Source organism: Anas acuta, chromosome 26 (assembly GCF_963932015.1).
Source record: "Anas acuta chromosome 26, bAnaAcu1.1, whole genome shotgun sequence".
NCBI classification, from domain to species: Eukaryota; Metazoa; Chordata; class Aves; order Anseriformes; family Anatidae; genus Anas; species Anas acuta.
In genome coordinates, this window is record NC_089004.1 from 1761291 (window position 1) to 1779191 (window position 17901).

At 66.4% G+C, this 17901-nt stretch overlaps 1 protein-coding gene across 1 annotated transcript; it reads right to left on the bottom strand.

Annotated features, from left to right (window-relative positions):
* Positions 1 to 613: 613 nt before the first annotated feature.
* On the bottom strand, positions 614 to 16748 carry LOC137844888 (protein unc-13 homolog A-like). Its single transcript, XM_068661559.1, is given in 26 exon segments — positions 614 to 2341; positions 2526 to 2554; positions 2556 to 2690; positions 2793 to 2908; positions 3223 to 3392; positions 3569 to 3632; positions 3635 to 3712; positions 4150 to 4288; positions 4290 to 4331; positions 4333 to 4376; positions 4624 to 4843; positions 5098 to 5169; positions 6393 to 6471; positions 7012 to 7061; positions 7827 to 7920; positions 8937 to 9515; positions 10824 to 10940; positions 11412 to 11622; positions 12107 to 12142; positions 12601 to 12655; positions 12746 to 12819; positions 12956 to 13079; positions 13315 to 13432; positions 13672 to 13771; positions 14012 to 14041; positions 16642 to 16748. Coding segments are annotated over 26 exon segments (3159 nt in total). The 5' UTR covers positions 16664 to 16748; the 3' UTR covers positions 614 to 1980.
* Between the last annotated feature and the right edge of the window lie 1153 nt (positions 16749 to 17901).

The following is a 17901-nucleotide window of genomic DNA, read 5'->3' on the forward strand; positions in this document are numbered from 1 at the left end:
GTTCTGGCTGTTTCAACAGTGCACAGGAAATGAACAAGCTGAACGGTGTGTTTGCCAGCACACGGATCTTTTTGGCATATCTAAAGCCTGTCTGGACTATAGATTTGCCTCATTGTTAGCCATTAGTAGCCAACCATCAAAAGCTTTTCCATACAGAAGGAAAGCCATGATTTGCTGTGGAGCATGCTCCTGACTAATAAATATGTCCTGAGATGCCCCTGGATGGGATGGTCTGTTTCATATGCGCATCTGTTTTCTGTTTTTCACCCTCGGAGTGTGGTTCCTGCCTGGGGACCCTGGGGGGCACTTACATCCAGAACTGACTATGGGCAGGTGGAAACTGCTTTGATGTCTAATGCCCTTCTGCACTGCTCTCAGAGACATCCCTGGGGAGGCAGCCAGCCCCCAGGTGAGGGACAGCGGTGGCTGAGGAAGAAGGCAGGGCTCTCCTGGGACAGGCAAATGTCAGCTGCTTACTCCCAGTGGTTTTCTACTCAATGAGAGCATGGCCTTTTAATCACATTTCCTTCTGATGCCAAAGGATGGATCCAAGAACGAAGCTGAGAAGGTAATCAACAAATACACTTCTGGCTGGTAGAAGAACTTGGTGCTCTCCGGTGACTGGGGCTCGGTGGCAGCACTCAGTGGCTCCGGGGCACGCGTGGCCCCTGCAGAGTGGGGACCCCTCGGTGCAGGACCGAGAGGCAGGAAAATGCATCCCCTCAGCTCCTGCAGTGCTGGAGGGGGGACGGGGGGACCCCTGCCCTGCCCACTCGGGTGCCTCCAAGCCTGGGCTTGAGGCAGGAGCATGGAGGGGGCTGCAGCATCGCACCTCCAGGTGCACAGCGCCGGGAACGAAGCCTTCGGAGAGCTCAGGACAAAAGGGCATGGGGAGAGCAGCTGTGCTGGGGCTGCATTTTCCCAGCTTTGGGGCTGAGCTGCTTCAGGACAAAGCAAGGCTGCTGGAGACAGAGAGTGTTGTTGGACAAAGCAGGGGGGTGGGTGCTCTGAGGACTCCTTGCTTCCCTGCCCAGGCTGCTTGGAGAGGAAACGCCGTGGGCTGACGGTCTTTGGGGATGAGAGGCTTTAACTCAGCTCCCAACCACTGAGCATGGGGTGAAGGGACGTGAACCTCACATCGGGTGGCAAATCAGGCACAGGAGATGGAGGCAAAGCAACTGGGAGGCACTGTGCTGTGCCCCTGTGCTGGGGTTGGGTGGGGAGGGGTTGGACACCCCCACGTCGGCTGTGATGGAGCCGGGGCTATCCCAGGACCTGGCATCCCCCTGCCTCCAAGTGGGGCCGGGGACGAGTCCCACGTCCACCTGGCCACGGCTCGGCCGAGCCTGCAGCCTGCGCTGGCGCCCGCAAACCTTCGGAGTGCCAGAGACAGCAACGGCCCCCGGCACCGAGCGGCTGCAGCGCGCTTAAAACCGGACACGCTGGCACTCGGGGATAAAGCGACACGGCCGGGCACTTTAGGACCCAGCCTTAGGCTCTCTAAAAAAAGAGAAAGAAACAAGTTTTTAAAACCCTCCACGTCAGAGAAAAGGTTTGTCGTGTGGTCTCCTCCTTCCGCACGGCCCTGCGGCACGGCTCGCTCGGCTCTCGCTATCCCGTCCCTCGCTACCCAGCGCTTCGCCCTAACCGGGGCTGGGCTCCAACCCCGCAGCACCCGCGTGCACCCAGGGGAGACGCGGGGGCAGCCGGGGTGAGAGCGCAGCCCCCTCCTCACCCGCGTCCCCACGGGCGCACCCAGTCCCGGCGCAAACTCAGCCCCGATCAGCGAGGCACCCATGGGTGCTGGCACAGCCGGGCGAGTTTGCGGCGGTCTGGGCTCGCACCCGACGCGTGCAGGGCTGTGCAAAGCTCCCGGCCAGCTTTGGCACCGAGGGTGCACGGTGTGTTGCCATCCCAGCCGGCCCTGACTTCAAGCCAGCTTCCACCATAATCATTTTTGGAGCGAATTTAGACCTTCTCCTAGGAAGGTGGTGGCTCATTTCCTTCCCCAAAAATGGGAGGGGGATGAATCTGGGAGCAAGCGGGGGCCAATATCCCGCTGCCCAGCTGCCGTTGGGTGGGGAGCTGCCTTGCACAGCCCTTTTCGCCCCCTTTTGCCCCCTCCCCCCCCCCCATCCCCAGAGAAAAGAGAAGAAGAAGGAAGGAGTGTTTACGCACCATCGGACTTACCCCGAAATTGGAAGCGGCAAAGCGGTCGGAGGCCGAGACATTGGTGGAGGCGGTGGTGTGGGCGTAGTAGGCGTTGATGTTGGCGAGCAGGGTGCTCATCACCGCCGGCACCCCCGGGCACATGTACTTGGAGGAGAGGCAGGCAAAATGCCTGGCGGGGAGAGGAGCGAGGTGAGGAGGTGAGGGCGCTGGGTGCCGTGGGGCTCGGGGTGCTCATGGAGAAGGAGGTGGCCAGCAGGGTGGGTGTGTGTCCCCATGGTGAGGGGGGGGAGCACAAACAGCAGCGTGTGGGGGAGGACAAGGGCCAGGAGTGACGCCGGGGGCAAGGAACTCACGTCATGGCCTGGTAGATGGACTCCACCCCCGTAGCGCATGGCAAACTCATCCACGATCTCCTGCGCCGTCTCGTCAAAGTACACCTTCCAGGCATCATCCCCCTTGGCATCGGGGATCTTCACCACGCCGTTGTTTTGCAAATCCGTCACGAAGTGGAAAAGGTTCTGGGGGCACACACACGAGTCCCATCAGGTCCCCGGGCCCGGCAGTGGCCCGGCGGGGACCGGCGCGCTGCGGTGCGGAGACGTGGTCCGTGCGTGGCTCACCTCGTGCAGGCACGTGTACTGCACGTGGTAGGGAGCCACCTTCTCCTCGCCCTTGATCTCCACGCTGATGTGCAGCCGGATGGCTCCCGACACCGCCGATTTGTCCGTCCGCTTGTCTGGTGAAGGGGCACAGAGAGTGGGGTGAGGAGTGAGCCCCCTGGAGCCCCTCTGTTCACCCCCCATCCTGTAACGGCTCCATCGAGGAGGGTCTGAGTACAAAGCAACCGAGGCATCACGGAGAGGGATTCAACTGGATCCTCAGGTACTACAGGGACGGGGCCCCTCTCCGTGCCTCAGTTTCCCTGAGCGACCCCACGCAAAGATCCCAATTAGATCCCAATATCTAATGATGTTTTTAACAGCAGACCCCACACCAACAAGCCGAAAGCCCCCTTTGCGGCAGGGTGGTGGCACACGGACGGCTGCTTACCCAGGTTGTACCAGACGTCCATCTCCCCGCTCAGCGTCCGCACCTCGATGATCGTCTGGCCCAGGAAGTCGTCGGACTCCCTCTTGAAGCGCTGCTTGACGCGGGACTTGATGTCATCGTCTTCGTCCCAGACGCGGACCTTGATGCGGTCAGAGGAGTTATGGCACTCGCTGGGGGAGAGAGGGGCGAGGTGAGCAGGGGAACCCGGCCTCTGGTTCCCCAAAGCAGGGCTAGGGACAGCCCCGGCACCCAGCAGCACCCCCCCCGTCCCCAGCTGGGGCAGGTCCCTGCCGCCCACCACCCAAACGGCCAGGGAGGGGGCTGAAAGGGCCAGGGGCCAACTTACAAATGGAAATTCTCCTCCCAGACTGGGTTGAGATTGCCGTAGATAGTTTTAGTCCTTTTTTTGTCTTTCCAACTTGGACGGTAACGTACGGGTCACTGGAGCCCGTCTTATCCTTTGCTTGCAGGCCCTGGGCACAAACGACTGCGGCACGGCACGGCACGGCACGGCACGGCACGGCACGGCACGGCACGTACACCCATCCACGCCAGGCACACGTGTGGCATAGCAGAGAGAACAGAGAGCAAAGTCAGTGCTGTGGCCACACCAAGGTCCCCAAGATGAGCACCCGATGTCACCCCAGCGTTATCCCACAGAGCCCCGGGGACCAAAGCCACTCTGCAGGGCACGGAGGGCTGGCGCACAAAGCGTGCTTGTGCACGGGGACAGCCACATCTGCAGGGACAAGAGGTGTGTGGAGGGACAGTGTGGCTCAGGGAGCACGTCTCCACTCTCGCCTCAAATGCTGTGGCTCTTAGAGGGATCAGGCAGGGGGGGCAGGAGCTGTGCCCGCAGGGACACCCCGTGCAGGGCCGCAGGGTCCCCGCAGCGTGGGACGCCAGGCGCAGCCGGTGCCCACCCCGTGATGCTGATCTTGGCCGACCACTTGGAGGTGCCATCCAGGACGCTCTGCTTCACCGCCTTCATCTGCTGCGTGTGCGTGGTCTTGGTGACCCCAAACACCTCCTGGATCAGCTCGAAGATCTCCGGCTTGTTGCGCTCCCCGGATCTTCATGCGATCTTTGAGCACCATGATGATGTTCTGGGGTTCGGTCCTCTGCTCCGTGCTTGGAGCTCTTCTCCGCTGCCCCTGGGAGAGGACAGCGACAGGTGGGATTGGGGGGGGACAGCCAGTGCCTGGGAAAGAGCCGAGACCTCCCCAAGCTCCCCACAATGAACAAATTCAAACCGGGAGGGGTTTACACCCTACCCGGAGCAGCTCTGCCCTGCTCACCACCTCCCCAAGCATGCAGCAGACCAGCTCCCAAATCGCTGCTCGCTCGCTCCGTGCCACCCCAGGGCGAGAAGGGCCGAGGCCACGGGCGGTGGCTCCTTACTCTGCAGGCAGTCGGCGTTGAGCAGGTCCTGGCACTTCTCGTGGCACTTGACGCCGCACTCGGCGCAGCGCATGCCCTGCCGGGCGATGCCCCAGAGCAGCCCCTCGCACTCGTAGCAGTAGGTGGGGGTGGTGGCCGTCCACACCTCGAAGTTGTGGGGCGTCGTGCAGGAGATGGGGTACACTAAGGCTTGCAGGGTCTTCTTGTAAACATGGTTTTTCTGGGCAAGGAGGGGAGAGAGAGGGGGGAGAAGCTCACGCAGAGCCCCCAACCACGGGTGTCGGGCCACCCGCAGTGTCACCGCTGGATGGGGACGAGCTCAGCACCATGTGGAGCAGGCACGGGACAAATGCCACTGTCCCCAAACGTGGCTGCGAGCACGGTGGCTGCGCTGTCACTGCCGGAGGATGGCAGCGTGGACCCCGCGTCCCCGTCACTGTCATCGCCCCGAGCCCCATCCCGCCCGGCACCTACCAGCTCCTCGTTGTTTAAGGTGCTTGAGGCCAGCGCGGACGTGATTCCGGCTTTCCTGGACTGGACCAAGGACTGTGGGAAAGAAACAGAGACCCCAGATCCAGCACGGGCCCCTCGCCGTGGGTCCGAGACCCCCAGGACTGGGGTGGGGGGCACTCACCATTGCCTGCGGGCAGCCAGGGCCAGCGAGGAGGGAATTAAAGGCCGTTATTAGGAGCCATTTCACAGCAGAAGGAGTGTCCCCGCTTTGTCCCCTGCCAAATCCCACCAGGACAAGGCAGCAGTCCCCACCTCCTCCCTCCCACAGTGCCCATCCCACTGCCACCCCCAACCCAGCATCCGAAACCCCGACACCGACACAGCACAGCAGAAGCATCAGCAGGTGCCCTGAGCAGGCTGGGGACAAGGGCAGCGAGGGGGAGCAGCGGGGTGGGACGGGGCGGGGGGCTGGGGACAGGATGGGGACACCCTGGAGGTGGAGGAGGGAGGCGAAGGTCACCGAATTCTGGGCACAACAGGTGTCTGGTTTCCAAAATCGCCGTCTTTTGTCACCAGAGGTGACAGCAGGGGGACCCTGTGCATTGCAGGGGGCTGGATGGGACCGCGGTGCCCAGCGAGGGGATGGCACAGCCCATCAGGATGCTGGGGAGGAGAGCACGGGGTCCAAAATCCAGCACTCCTGCAGCACATGGGTCTGTCTGCCCGGCACCGTCACCGCCCGAGCCCTGGGGACCGCAGGTGGCTGGGACAGGAGGGGACTGGGGACACGTCCGTGCTCTTGTGGCACCGGCAGAACTCAGGAAACCAGACGCCTCGGGCTGATGCTTGGTGTCGGGGCCCTGCAGCTCCGTTAAAGAGAAGCACCCTTGGGTGGGGAGAGCCCGGCCACGCCGTCCTCACAGCCCCCACCCGCGGTCCTGGGCCAAGAGACCCCAAATCAGCCCGGGACCCCCTCCCCACCACCACCACCATCAGGAGCAGAGGCTGCTCGGCGGGGCCGGCTGGCAGCACCCAAGGGTGCTCTCCCTTTAACCCCTCGGCCCGCGCTCACCAGATCGCTGACTAGAGGGAGAGATTTGCGTCCGGGCTTAATGTCGGGCATGCTGTTAATGCAGCGCAGAAACCTTACCGCCGCCCCCCTGCAGCCGGGGGCGGCCAAGCCAGGCCGGAGGAGAGAGAACAGAGAACACAAAGCGAGTTAGAGGCGGCCGGGGAGCGGGGGGCGCGGGCGGCGCGGTCCAGCGGGAGCGAAGCCGGCGGCTGTGGGGTGCAAGGCGTTACGGGGGGAACCTCACCAAATCGCTAACTAAGGGGATGGGTTTTCGCTTGCGTATGTCCGGCATGCTGTCTATAATGATCAGCCCGCCGCCAGGCCTGCAAGAGAGAGGAAAGTCAGCGGGGAAGGGGGGAAACTGAGGCAGGAGGGGACCCCCCCACACACACACGCTCCTGGGGCCAGGCTGGAAGGCGCAGGGAAGGGGGGGGGCTGCTGGAAATCTGCGGCTTGCCCCACGGTGAGCCGGTTTGCTGCAGTGGTGCGGAGGGAAATGGAGTGAAAAAACAGCCTTTGGGGGCTTTTCGGGGCGGAGCGGGGCTGCCTGTGAGGGTGAGGTGGGGGCTCGGGGTGCCCCGTGGCATCGCTCAGGTCCCGGGCAGCAGGAGGGATGCGGGAGCTGCTGGCTCCGTGCCCCCTGTCCCACTCACCTCCTTGCTGTCCCCTTGGTGGTGTCCTCTTTGGGGACACAGCGGCAGCCGGGGACATCTCCAAAAGCACCAAACGACCATCTTCCAGCCCAAAAACCCAGCCCCCAGCTCATGGGGCCAACCTCCCCACGGCTCTCCCCAGCCCCACAAATCTCATCCCGTCCTACAGTCGGCAGGAGGGGCCAGCCCCGCGCCCCCCCGGGTACTCACCCGCCTTTGAACCACAGCGATTTAGCTTCTCCATCGCCTTCCCCGCGGGCCTGCAAAACACAGGGGGGGCTGTGAGCACCCGGCACCCGGTCCTAAAAGGATGGGGCTCTACAATAGCTTCGAGAGGCTGAGCAGGGTGAGAGGAGGCCAAACGGCCCCGAAAGCTCGGTGGTGGAGCTGGGTGGGGGCGGCTGCACCGTGCAGAACCACAGCTTTTGGGGAGTGGGAGCAGCACTCGAGGGCACAGCAGAGCTGGAAGAGGGAGATGGCAGGGAAGGGGGTGTGTGCAGGGACCCCCGGGGAATTTTTTTTTTTGGGGGGGTGAAAAAAAAAGGAGGAAAGAGCCAATTCTTCCTCCCTCGCGGGGCAATCCCTGCACACACGCACGCACACGGGGAAGGCGCGCACGGAGCGGGGCCGGTTCCTTTCGGACATGCTTACCTGCAGGCGGGCTACAGCCCTCCCCTGCGGGCAGGGGACACGCGGGCGCAAGGGCCATGGTGGTGGAGAACTGAAAAGAGAAGCGGCAGGGAGGGGGACTGAAGCCCCGTGGGGTGAATCCAGAGCCAAAAACAAAAAGAAAAGATGGAGGATGGAGTCTAAAAACAGAACAAAAAAGTGTCAGCGCAACGCAGGGGACGGGGCGGAGGGGCTGGCACCGGCATGCAGCACACACACGGGGAAGGTCCTCAGCGCTCCCTGCCCCCTGTGGGGTCACCGACGGGCTGGGGACAGCCGGGTCCCCGCTGCCCTCGAGGTGCGGGTCGCCACGGGGCAGGGCTCGCCGTGCCGTGCCGTGCCGCGGGGACGCTCACCTCCTGCAGCTGCAGGCAGACCTTGTTGAAGGCTCTCAGCCAGTTGGCCTTGGCTCGCGCTTTGGGGTCCTGCACCTCCGCCTCCGCCGGCTCCCTGCAAGGACACACAGCCCGCTCAGCGCCCGCACGGCACCGGGACGCGGGCACGGATGAGGTTTAGGGGGTCCCAATGGGTCCTGAGCAAACGTGGCCATGGCAAACGTCACTTTCCTACCAGGGAGAGCTCTGCAGTGGTGACAGGTCCCAAATAAAGGGCTCAAGGCAGAGTGAGGAGAAGCCGGAGTCCCCTCACCCTTAGGGGACCCTGTCCCGGGCACCCAAGGGAGCTGGAGGGCTTCCCACCACACCAGGGCTAGGAGCAGGTGGGTGCGCCCAGGGATGAATTTCCAGCCTGGACGTGTTTATGGGGTTGTTTTCCTCCTCTCTTTGTAAAATCCAGAAAAGGAGGAAAGGAAGAGAACTACTCCCAACCTCCCAGGCTCCTGGAGAGCCCGGTGTGAGGTGGCAGCGGGGCTGGTGCCTGGATGAGGCCACGGGGAGCTGGGGACACCCTGCGGGACCTCACCCATGCTTATTGGTGGTCCCCAGTGTGGGGCCACCCAGTGGCTGCCAAAAAACGGGCCCTGCAGGCAGACCTGAACCAACGGCACCTTTGCCAGGGCTCTTGCCAGCCCTGGTGCCTAAAAAAGACTTTTTTTTCATGCAAAAAAATCATTGTGCAAAAAAATCAGAGCTTCGCCAGGTCCAGTCTATAATTTAAACCAAATAAAAGACCAGAAAGCTTCCCCTCCGTGCGGAGCTGTTGTGCTCACCGAACCACGGCAAAATGGGAGCGTTCAGAAACTGAAGGCAGCGACCGGCACCTGAATTATCCACGCGCCGTGCCAGGGACTCAGCCACCCCCACCTCCCCTGTGCAGCACGGGAGACCACGGCCGAGCTTTCACCAAATTCCCTCCTCTGACCGTGTTGGTGCCCAGCTGCTGGCTGGGGCAATCTCCAGGCAGGGGACACAGGGGTGACAGCAGAGCCACCACAGCCGGTTTGGAGGGTCCAGAGCATCCCCACGGTGCCATCCCAGTGCCACCCCAAGACAAAATCGCCCTCCTACCTCTCAGCTGGTTTGGGGGGCTCAGGCTCGGGCTCTGCCTCTGGCAGGGGGGCTTCGTCCCCAACCCGCTGGGCCTCCGGGGTCTCTTGTGGGACAGAGGTGTCCTTGTCCTCCTTCTTCTCCTCTTTCCTCTCCTCCTTCCTCTCCTGCTGCTGTGGCTTTGCCTGCGGGACCAGCTGGGGCTGCTGGGGCTGTGGGACCTGCTGCTGCTGCTGCTGCTGCTGCGCCTTCTGCGTCGGGGGGTAGGTGTCGTGCTCGGGGGCTTCGTAGGTGCCCGGCTCCCGCAGCTCTTCCTCCTCTTCCTCCTCCTCCTTGGGGTAGCCTTCCTCATTCTCGCTGTAGTCCTCGTTGAACTCCTCCTCCTCCTCCTCCTCCAGGTAGAGGTCGTCGTCCTCATCCTCCTCCCAGCGCGGCGAGTCCTTGCGGTAGCTGACGGAGCTGTGGCAGGAGTGGTAGGAGTCGCCGTCCCGCTCGTCCAGCTCCGAGTCCCGCAGGCTCTCGTTCTCGAAGTCCTCGCTCAGCTGGGAGCTGCCCTGGCTCAGCTCGGCCGACGAGGCGTAGCGGCTGCTCCCCGTGGGGCTGCGGGGCGAGGGGGGACAAGGACGGGGTTCCCGTGGGTCCGTGCCACGGCACCGCCCGCCCCGTGCCCCCTCGCCCCCCAAGGACCCCGCGGCAGCAGGGCTGGATGGGGTTGGCGTGGCGGGGGCTCCCCCGGGACGTGCCCCTGGGTGGGCACCGGGCTCCTCGTCCTGGTGGTCGAAGGCACGAACCCAAGGCTGGGACCGGACCCCCAGGCTGGTGGGGGATGCTGGGGGGGGGCCAGACCTTCGTGGCTGTCCCCTGGGCTCACCCCTGCCAAGGGTGGGGGCACAGCATGGCAGGGTGGCACCCACAGCCAGCTCTGGCCTCCTGCCCCCCCTCCTGCAAAATCTGCCCCCCGACCCCAGCCCTGCTCTCCTGCACCCCTCACGGACGCCCCCTCCCCACAGACACCCCCTGGGGTCCCCTCTCCGCTCTTGTTGTGGGGCCAGGCCCTTTCCACCGCCCCCTTCCCGCTGCACCCTCCTCTCGCTGCTGCCGGCACCCATGGGTGCAGCAGGGCGGGGGGACTCCTCGCACCCCAGGTGCTGCTGGGGACAGGGTGGCCCGGTGGCCGCGGGGACTCACAGAAGCACACATGCAGACAGGACAGGGACAGGGACATGCCTAGGAAGAGGCCGACACCACGTCTCCAGCCGGGGCTCGGGGTGGGCGAGGGGGACACGGGAAGGGGTCGGGCAGCGCCCTGGGGAAGGCAGGGAGCCAGCAGGAGGATGGGGACACGCTGCGGGGAGCGGGGTGCCGGGGACACCCAGGGGTGCTGGGGACACCCAGGGGCGCAGGCATCATCCGGCAACAGAGGGGTTCCTCGGGGAAGGGGGCTGGGGGCACAGGGGTGCAGGAGACACGGCTCATGCCTGGAAACCCGGCCTGACCCTGGCCCGAGGGGGGGCCCTGGGCGAGTCTCGGGGTCCCAAATCACTGCGGGGGGGTTTTGCCTGGCGAGCTGCAGCAGCGTGGGAGGCGGTGGGGGACGCAGGCGGCCTTCGTGTCCCCGCGGCACCGGCTCCCGCGCCGCAATGGGGACCTGATCGCTGCGCCCCAACACGGGCACATCCCCACCGCCGGCTGCGGCACAGCAGCAAGAGGGGCGAAAATACCCCCCCACCCCCTCCTTCCTCCTCCCCCCCACCTCGGAGCATCCCAAGGCTGCTCCCGTGCTGGGGGGACCCCACGGCGGGGCGCGAAGCCGCCCTTGCCGGGACTGGTGTTGGCCTCACCGCGGCTGCAAGGAGCGACCACAGCACTCTGCGACGGCACACGGCACGCGACGAGGACGCGACCCACCTATCCGATAGGTCTAGGGACCGCCTGCTCTCAAGGGAAGGCTGGCGGCTGGTCCGCCTGCTCGACGCGGAAGCGGACTCAGCGTCGTTTGCGGCAGAGTCTACGCTACCGTAGCGTCTGCCGGGGAGGAGAGGAAGACGATGGTGAGCGAGGTCCCGGCGCCGCGCCGCCGCCGCCGCCTCCGCCACCCGCCGTGCCCCAGCATCTCCCCCGCCGCTGCGGGGACGTGGGCTGGGGGGGGGGGCTCCGTCCTGGGGACGGGGCTGGCACCTTGTGCTGGCGGGGGGCTGTGACCGTGTGGCTCGTCCCCCACCTGCCCTATGGCCACGGCTGCGTCCCCGGCTCGCTCAGGGCTTGGGGACACCGCTGGGGCGCTGGGGACGGGGCAAGTTGACCCAAGCGAGCTGGAGAACTCCGCGGTCCCCAGCGAGGAGAGGCTCGGGGGCGGCACCGTCCCCCTCCTCCTCCTCGCCTCTCCATCGTCCCTCCGTCACCCTTAACGTCCCCGGTGCCACCCCGCTGGCCTCGGCCACCCGCGGGAGGTGGGAAGAGGAGGCTGAGGTGGGCGCCGGCCGCCCGGGGCGCTACCTGATGGGCCGCTGGTCCGAGTAGTCCAGCTCGTAGCTCTGCATGGAGTCGGTGTAGGAGTCGCGGGAGCTCTGCTGCTGGTGCCGCATGGGGTACTGGTGGACCGAGGCGTTGGGCTGCGAGGTGGTGTAATAGGGCGGGGGGATGCTGTTGCTGGTCTCGCTGCGGTAGTCGCTGTCCCGGTCGTCCACCGTGCTGTCGGGGTCGTCGTCTGTAAGGGGGTGCCGTGAGCGGGATGGGTGGGGGGCACCCCGAAACCGCGCGTCCCCACCGCCGCCGGAGGGTGCAGGGAGCAGGATGCAGGGAAGGGGTTGGGGGGCTGCGTGGGACCCCTCACTGAGGGGATTTGGGGGCGAGGGGAGGGTGTGTGTCCCGTTCCAGGGACATCGGAGGGGGAATAGGATACTTGGAAAAGGGGAGAGGAGGACGGGGTGCGGGGACCCCCCCTGCGCCCTCAGGATGCTCTGCCACGGAGGCAATGCCTGAGCTGCTCATTGGCCCCCCCGCAGCCTGAGGGGACAGAGCCTCGTGTCCCCACCAGCCCCTGGGGACAACCTGGGGACAGGGCGCTCGGTGTCCCCGTCCTCGCCCAGCACAGAGCCACCAGCGGGACCCCAGCCCAGGCCGTGGTCAGGGTGAAGGGGACACCTTGGGGGACCGTGGGGCTGGAAGGCGAGGAGGGGGGGGATACTCACTCTGCTGCTCTCCCCAGCCAAAATAATTCCAGTTGCCTACAAAGAAAAGGGGCAGAGGAAATAAGGACGGAGGCGGCTCGGGGGGGGGGGCACCGAGCTGGGCTGGGGACAGCGCCAGGGCTGGGCATGGCCCCGGAGCCACTGCAAAGGGGGAAACTGAGGCACGGGATGGGACAAACCAAGCTGCCCCCTGGGACCCCCACTCAGCAGCCCCCCCGCCAGCCCCCAGGCTCCCCTTGCCACCCCCATGGCCCCCCCTGCCCCTGTCCCCCACGGCTCAGCCCCACAGGGGGGGGGGTCCCACGCAAGGGTGACAAAACAGCAGCAGAGAGGGGAGGGACGGAAAATGGGGACAGGGACAGGGACAGGGACAGGGACAGGGTGTGGGGTGCGGGGTGAGGTTGAGCCCCCCTTGGGTTGAGGTCCAGCAGCCCCGAGCCCACTGCATGGGGGGGGGACAGGATAAAGGGGGGGGCACCCAGGGCAGCACTTACAGCACTGGGAGCCGGGGACGGGCAGCGGCTTCTCCTGCTCCTCCTGGAAGGCGTACTGGGGGGGGGGGGGGGGACAGCGGGTGGTGAGGGCTGCCCATGCCCCCCCCCAGCCCTGTCCCCCCCCCAGCCCTCCCCCCCCACTCACATCGTCCTGGTCCCGCATGGCGTTGAGCTGCTCCAGCTTCTTGGCCCAGTACCTCGCCTCCTCCTCGGGGATATCTGCAAGGGGAAAAAAAAAAACCAAAAAAATCTCAGATCCCCCCAAAAAGCGGGCGGGGGGCTGCAGGATCGGACACCCCCTGCCCCCCCCCCCATTTCCCCGGAGGAGGGTGCAGCCCCCGGGGGTGGCACCCACCCAGCGGCAGCTCGAAGCGGGTGTCGAGGAGGATGCGGTGGAAGGTGGGGTCCTTGGTGCCCGAAATTTCGTTGTCGGTCATGATGACCTGCGAGTCCAGCGTCAGCCACTCCCCGGGACCCTCCTGGATTTTTTTTTTTGGGGGGGGGGAAAATCAGGGCTCGGGGGGGGCACCGGGGACACCCCCGGCCCCTCGGTGACCCAGGCGCCCAGCCCTGGTGCGGGGACACCAAGAGGGGCCAGCACCCAAAGGGGGCTCCCGGTGACCCCAAATCACGGGGTGCAGGGATGGGGGAGCCACCCATGGAGGGGGGGGGGCTCCGTGATATTTGGGGTGCCGGGGGGGGGGGGGGCACTACCTCGTTGGACTGCCGGATGGTGCGGAGGGGGATCCACACCGTGCCCACCATGGTGTCCCAGATGAGCCCCTTGTTCCACACCTCCACCGTCAGCCCCAGGTCCAGCCGGTTGATTTCACTGGGGGGGGGGGGGGGGGGCGGAAAAAAAAAAAAAAAGGGGGTCACCCCCACCCCAATCCCACCCCAATCCCCCCTCCCCAGCCCCCCAGAACTCAGCCGGGGCTGGGGGCAGGGGGAGCAGCGGCAGGGAGGGACCGGGGGGGTCCTTATGGGGGGCCGCAGGGAGGGGCGGTGGGGGGGGGATGAGGATGGGGGGGGGGGGTCCCAGCTGGGGGTGCCCCCCCCCGGGACACTCACAACATGAAGTCCTGCTCCCAGGCGGGCAGGTTGCCCCGCACCGCGATGGTCGTGCTCTTGACATTCTGCACCTTCAGCGTCACGTAAGTGTTGAACTTCTCTGCGGGGGCAAGGGGGGGGGGTGAGGGGACCCCCAGTGTGTGCCCCCCCCCACCCCACCCCAAACACCCCCCCCCTCCCGCTGCTGGCCGTGACCTCCCCCCCCCCCAATTCCATCCAGGGCACCCCCAGCTCTGTCCCCCCAAAGATGTCCCCAGGAGTAAGGCTGAGCCTGGGGTCCCCTTGTGCCCCCCCCCCCAATCTGAGCCCCCCCCCCCGGTGACAGTTGGGGGGCGCTCACCTTGGGGCCCGTCGAACTTGGCCTTTTTGACTGCAGGGACAGAGACAGAGGGAGGGGGCTCAGCCGGGGTGGGGGCTGAGGACCCCCCCCGAGGCTGCCAAGGGGGTGGGGGGGTCCCCAAACCTGTCCCCCCCCCCCCAGTGCAGCCACACCACGAGACGGGGGGGGGGGGGGCGGTGGGACCCCTCCCCAGCAGAGCCCAGAGCCCCCCCCACCCCCAAAAAGAAAACCCACAGAAGGTGTGGGACAAGCGATGGCAACCCAAAACCAAGCAGCCTTCATTGTCTGGGGGGGGGTCACAAATATGGGGGGGGGGGTCCCAAATTTGGGGGGGGGGGTCCCCCTTTTGAATCTGGGTCCATTTGGGGAAATATCACCCCATGTGAGCAGGGTCAGCGCCCCCCCAGCCCCCCCCCAAGCCCACCCTGCAGGCGGCCACCGACCCCCCCAGCCAGGAGATGGGGAGGGGGAGTTCATGGAGGGGGGGGGGGGGAATTTCCACCCCCCAGCCGGGACGGGGGGGGGAGCTGGGGGGGTCCCCAGCGGTGGTGGCAGGAGGGGACGTGGGGGGGGGGCAGGATGACACAGCACCCGCAGAACGGGGGAATGACGCGGGTGGCAGCGGGCGGGGGGGGGCGGGGCGGGGGGGGTGGCGGGGGGGGGGGGGGAACAACGTGACCGGGGAGGGATGAAAATAGCCCTGGCGCCATCCGAGGCGATTGCGGGGGCCACGTGCCCGGGGGGGGGGGACACAGGGGGACACGGGGGGGGGCACCGGGGGGGGGGGCACGGAGGGGGGGGGTGGCCCCTGCCTGGCTTGGGGGGGGGGGAAATTGAGGAAGGGGGGGGGCCGGCACATGCACCACGGGGATGTGGGTGCCGGGGGGGGGGGGGTCACGGTGTGGCCTGGGGGGGCTGGGGGGGGCATCCAGGCCTCCACCAGCCGCTGCCTCCAAAATGGGAGAAAAACCCCCAAAATATCCTGGGAATATTTGGGGAAAGCTCCAAAAATCCCCGAGAACCCCCAGGGGAACGCGCGGCCCCCCCCCGGCTGTCATCTGCCACCATCTGCGGCCCCCCCACCCCCCCCGAGCCCCCAAAGCAGGACCCCAGGGCCTGGGGGGGTCCGTCCATCCGCCCCCCCCCACCTGTCCGTCCGTCCGTCCACCCCCCCATCCCTCTGCCCCCCCCCATCCTGCCCCCCCCCGTCCGTCTGTCCGTCCGTCACCCCACACCCCCAGGGGCTGCCCCCCCCCCCCCATCACAGCTCCTTTGGGTGCCGTGGGTGGCCGCAGCCCATCGGGAAAGGAGGGGGGGCGCGTGGGGGGGGGACACGACACATTTGGGAATCGGGGGGGGGGGGCGCAGAGGTGGCACCTCCGCCCCCGTGGCCCCAGAAATAGGGTGACAGGAGGAGCGCTGCCGGGGGGGGCCGTGTGTCAACGTCCTCCCCAGGTGGCACCCCCAGGGACAGCCCCTCCAGCACGGCCCCCCCCCGGGAACCCCAAAATCTGGGGGTCCCCTAAATCTGGGGGGGGGCATAGGGGCTGCCCTATAACCGGGGGGGGCACACGGGGACATGGCCCCCCCCAGGAGCTGCTCCCTGGGTGCTGCGGGGGCCGGGACACATGGCGGGGGCACAGGGGGGGCCCCCCCAATTTCCTCCCGAACACTGGAGGGGGAATCCCAGTCCCCCTGCCCCCCCTTGCTCCTCCCAGTTATTCCCAGTATGGCGTGAGCGGCACCCCCAGTTGGCCCCCCCCCCAGCACCCAGCTGCCCTCCTGCTGCCCTGAACCCCCCCGGGAGAACCCGGCCCCCCCCGCGGTGGGGTGGGGGCATGGGGGGGTATTAGGGGCTGGGGGGGGAAATGGGGGGGTAATGGGGTGTAATTGGGGTGGGGGGCTGTTTGGGGGGGGTTGGGAACGGATGGGGGGGTGGGAATGTGGGTTTGGGGGTGGGGGGGGTAGGGCTGGGGGGGCATGGGGGGGGCATTGGGGCTGGCGGTGTAATGGGGTGGGGGCTATTTGGGGTTTGGGGGGTGCTTGGGGGGGTCGGGGGTGGATGGGGGGGGGCGGGGATGGATGGGGCACATCCGGGGTGGGGGGGGGCTTGAGAATGGGGGGGGGGAAATGGGGGGGGTGTTGGGGGGTGGGGGGGAGGCTTTAGGGTGGGGGTGCTCGGGGGCGTGGGGTCCGCGGGGGGGTGCTCGGGGAGAGATGGGGGGGGGCGGGGGGGTGGATGGGGGGTGCAGGCTGGGAACGGGGGGGAGCTGCTTTTTGGGGGGGGGGGGACACCCCTGCGATGTGGGGGCTGGGGGGGGGGCCTCGTTTAACCCCCCCCCACCCCCCAAACCCCCCCCACCTCCCACAGCACCACCACATCCCCCGGCCTGTGCCCCCCCCCCTTTCCCCCCCCCCTCCACCCCCCGCACTCCATTCACAAACCCGCCGCGATTTTATTTTTATGAATGGACCCAACCCCCCCCCCCCAAAAAAAAAAAAAAAAAAAAAAAAAAAAAAAAAAAAACAGCTGAGACCCGGGGCCTCCCCCTTTGCCCCCCCCCCACCCCGTGGTGGTGTGGGGGGGGTCTCGGTGCCCACCCCCCCCCCCCCCGGCCCCCCCCCCGCACCTCGGACGCAGAGCAGAGACATGGTCCCGGCGCTAGCGGGCGGCCATCTTGTTCAGCACCACGGACAGCGCCGCTGACGTCAGCAGCGCCCCCCCCCCCCCACCGCCCCCGCCCCGGGGCTTCAAGAGGGGGGGGAGGTCTGGGGGGGGGGGATTTAAAAAATTTTTTTTTTTTTTTTTTTTGATGGGAAGGTGGAAGGGCGGCTGCCTGTGTAGCGCTGCTGGAGGGGGGGATTTGGGGAGGGGGGGGGTTGGGAAAGGGGATTTGGGGAAGGGGATTTGGGGATGGGGGGGATTTGGGGATGGGGGGGCATTTGGGGAGAGGGGGGGATTTGGGGATGGGGGGGTTTGGGGAAGGGGATTTGAGGATGGGGGGGGATTTGGGGAGGGGGGGGGATTTAGGGATGGGGGGGTTTGGGGAAAGGGATTTGGGGATGGGGGGGATTTGGGGATGGGGGGGCATTTGGGGAGGGGGGGGGAATTTGGGGAAGGGGATTTGGGGAAGGGGGGGATTTAGGGGTGGGGGGGTTTGGGGAAGGGGATTTGAGGATGGGGGGGGATTTGGGGACGGGGGGGGTTTGGGGATGGGGGGGTTTGGCCGTGTGGTAGCGTTTGTAGGGCAGCCGGGGGGGGGGGTTTTGTTCTGCCCCTATGGTAGTGGGGGGATCTTGCCAGTATAACAAGGGGGGGGGCTGTCCATATCACAGCGGAGTGGGGGGGGGGTCCTGCCCCTATGGAATCGGGGGGGGGTCTATCCTGCCCCTATGGCACTGGGGGGGGGGGGGGGGGTCTATTCTGTCCCTATGGAATCGGGGGGGGTCTATTCTGCCCCCTATGACCCTGGGGGGGTGGGAATCCATTCTGCCCATTTAACACAAGGCAGATCCTGCCCCCCCCCATATAACGCCGGGGGGGGGAGGGCGAGGTGGGGGGGCTCTTTTCTGCCCCTATAAGCACCGGGGGTAGGATCTGTTCTGCCCATATAACACTGGGGGTCCTGCCCCTATGGCATTGGGGTGGGGGCCGTCCTGCCCCTATGGCACAGGGAGGCGGGGGGGGGGGTTGGGAGGTGTCTGTCCCTCCTGTATGACCCCCGTGTATGGGGGGGGGGGGGTCTTTCCCCTACAACCCTAGTGTACGTAGGGGTCTGTCCTGGCTTTAGGGTGGGGGGTGTCTGCCCGGCCCCCATTGCAGTGGGATGGGGCTCTCTGGTTCGCGCACCCCTTAGTGGGGTGGGCGGGGGGGGCTGATTTAGGGGTGC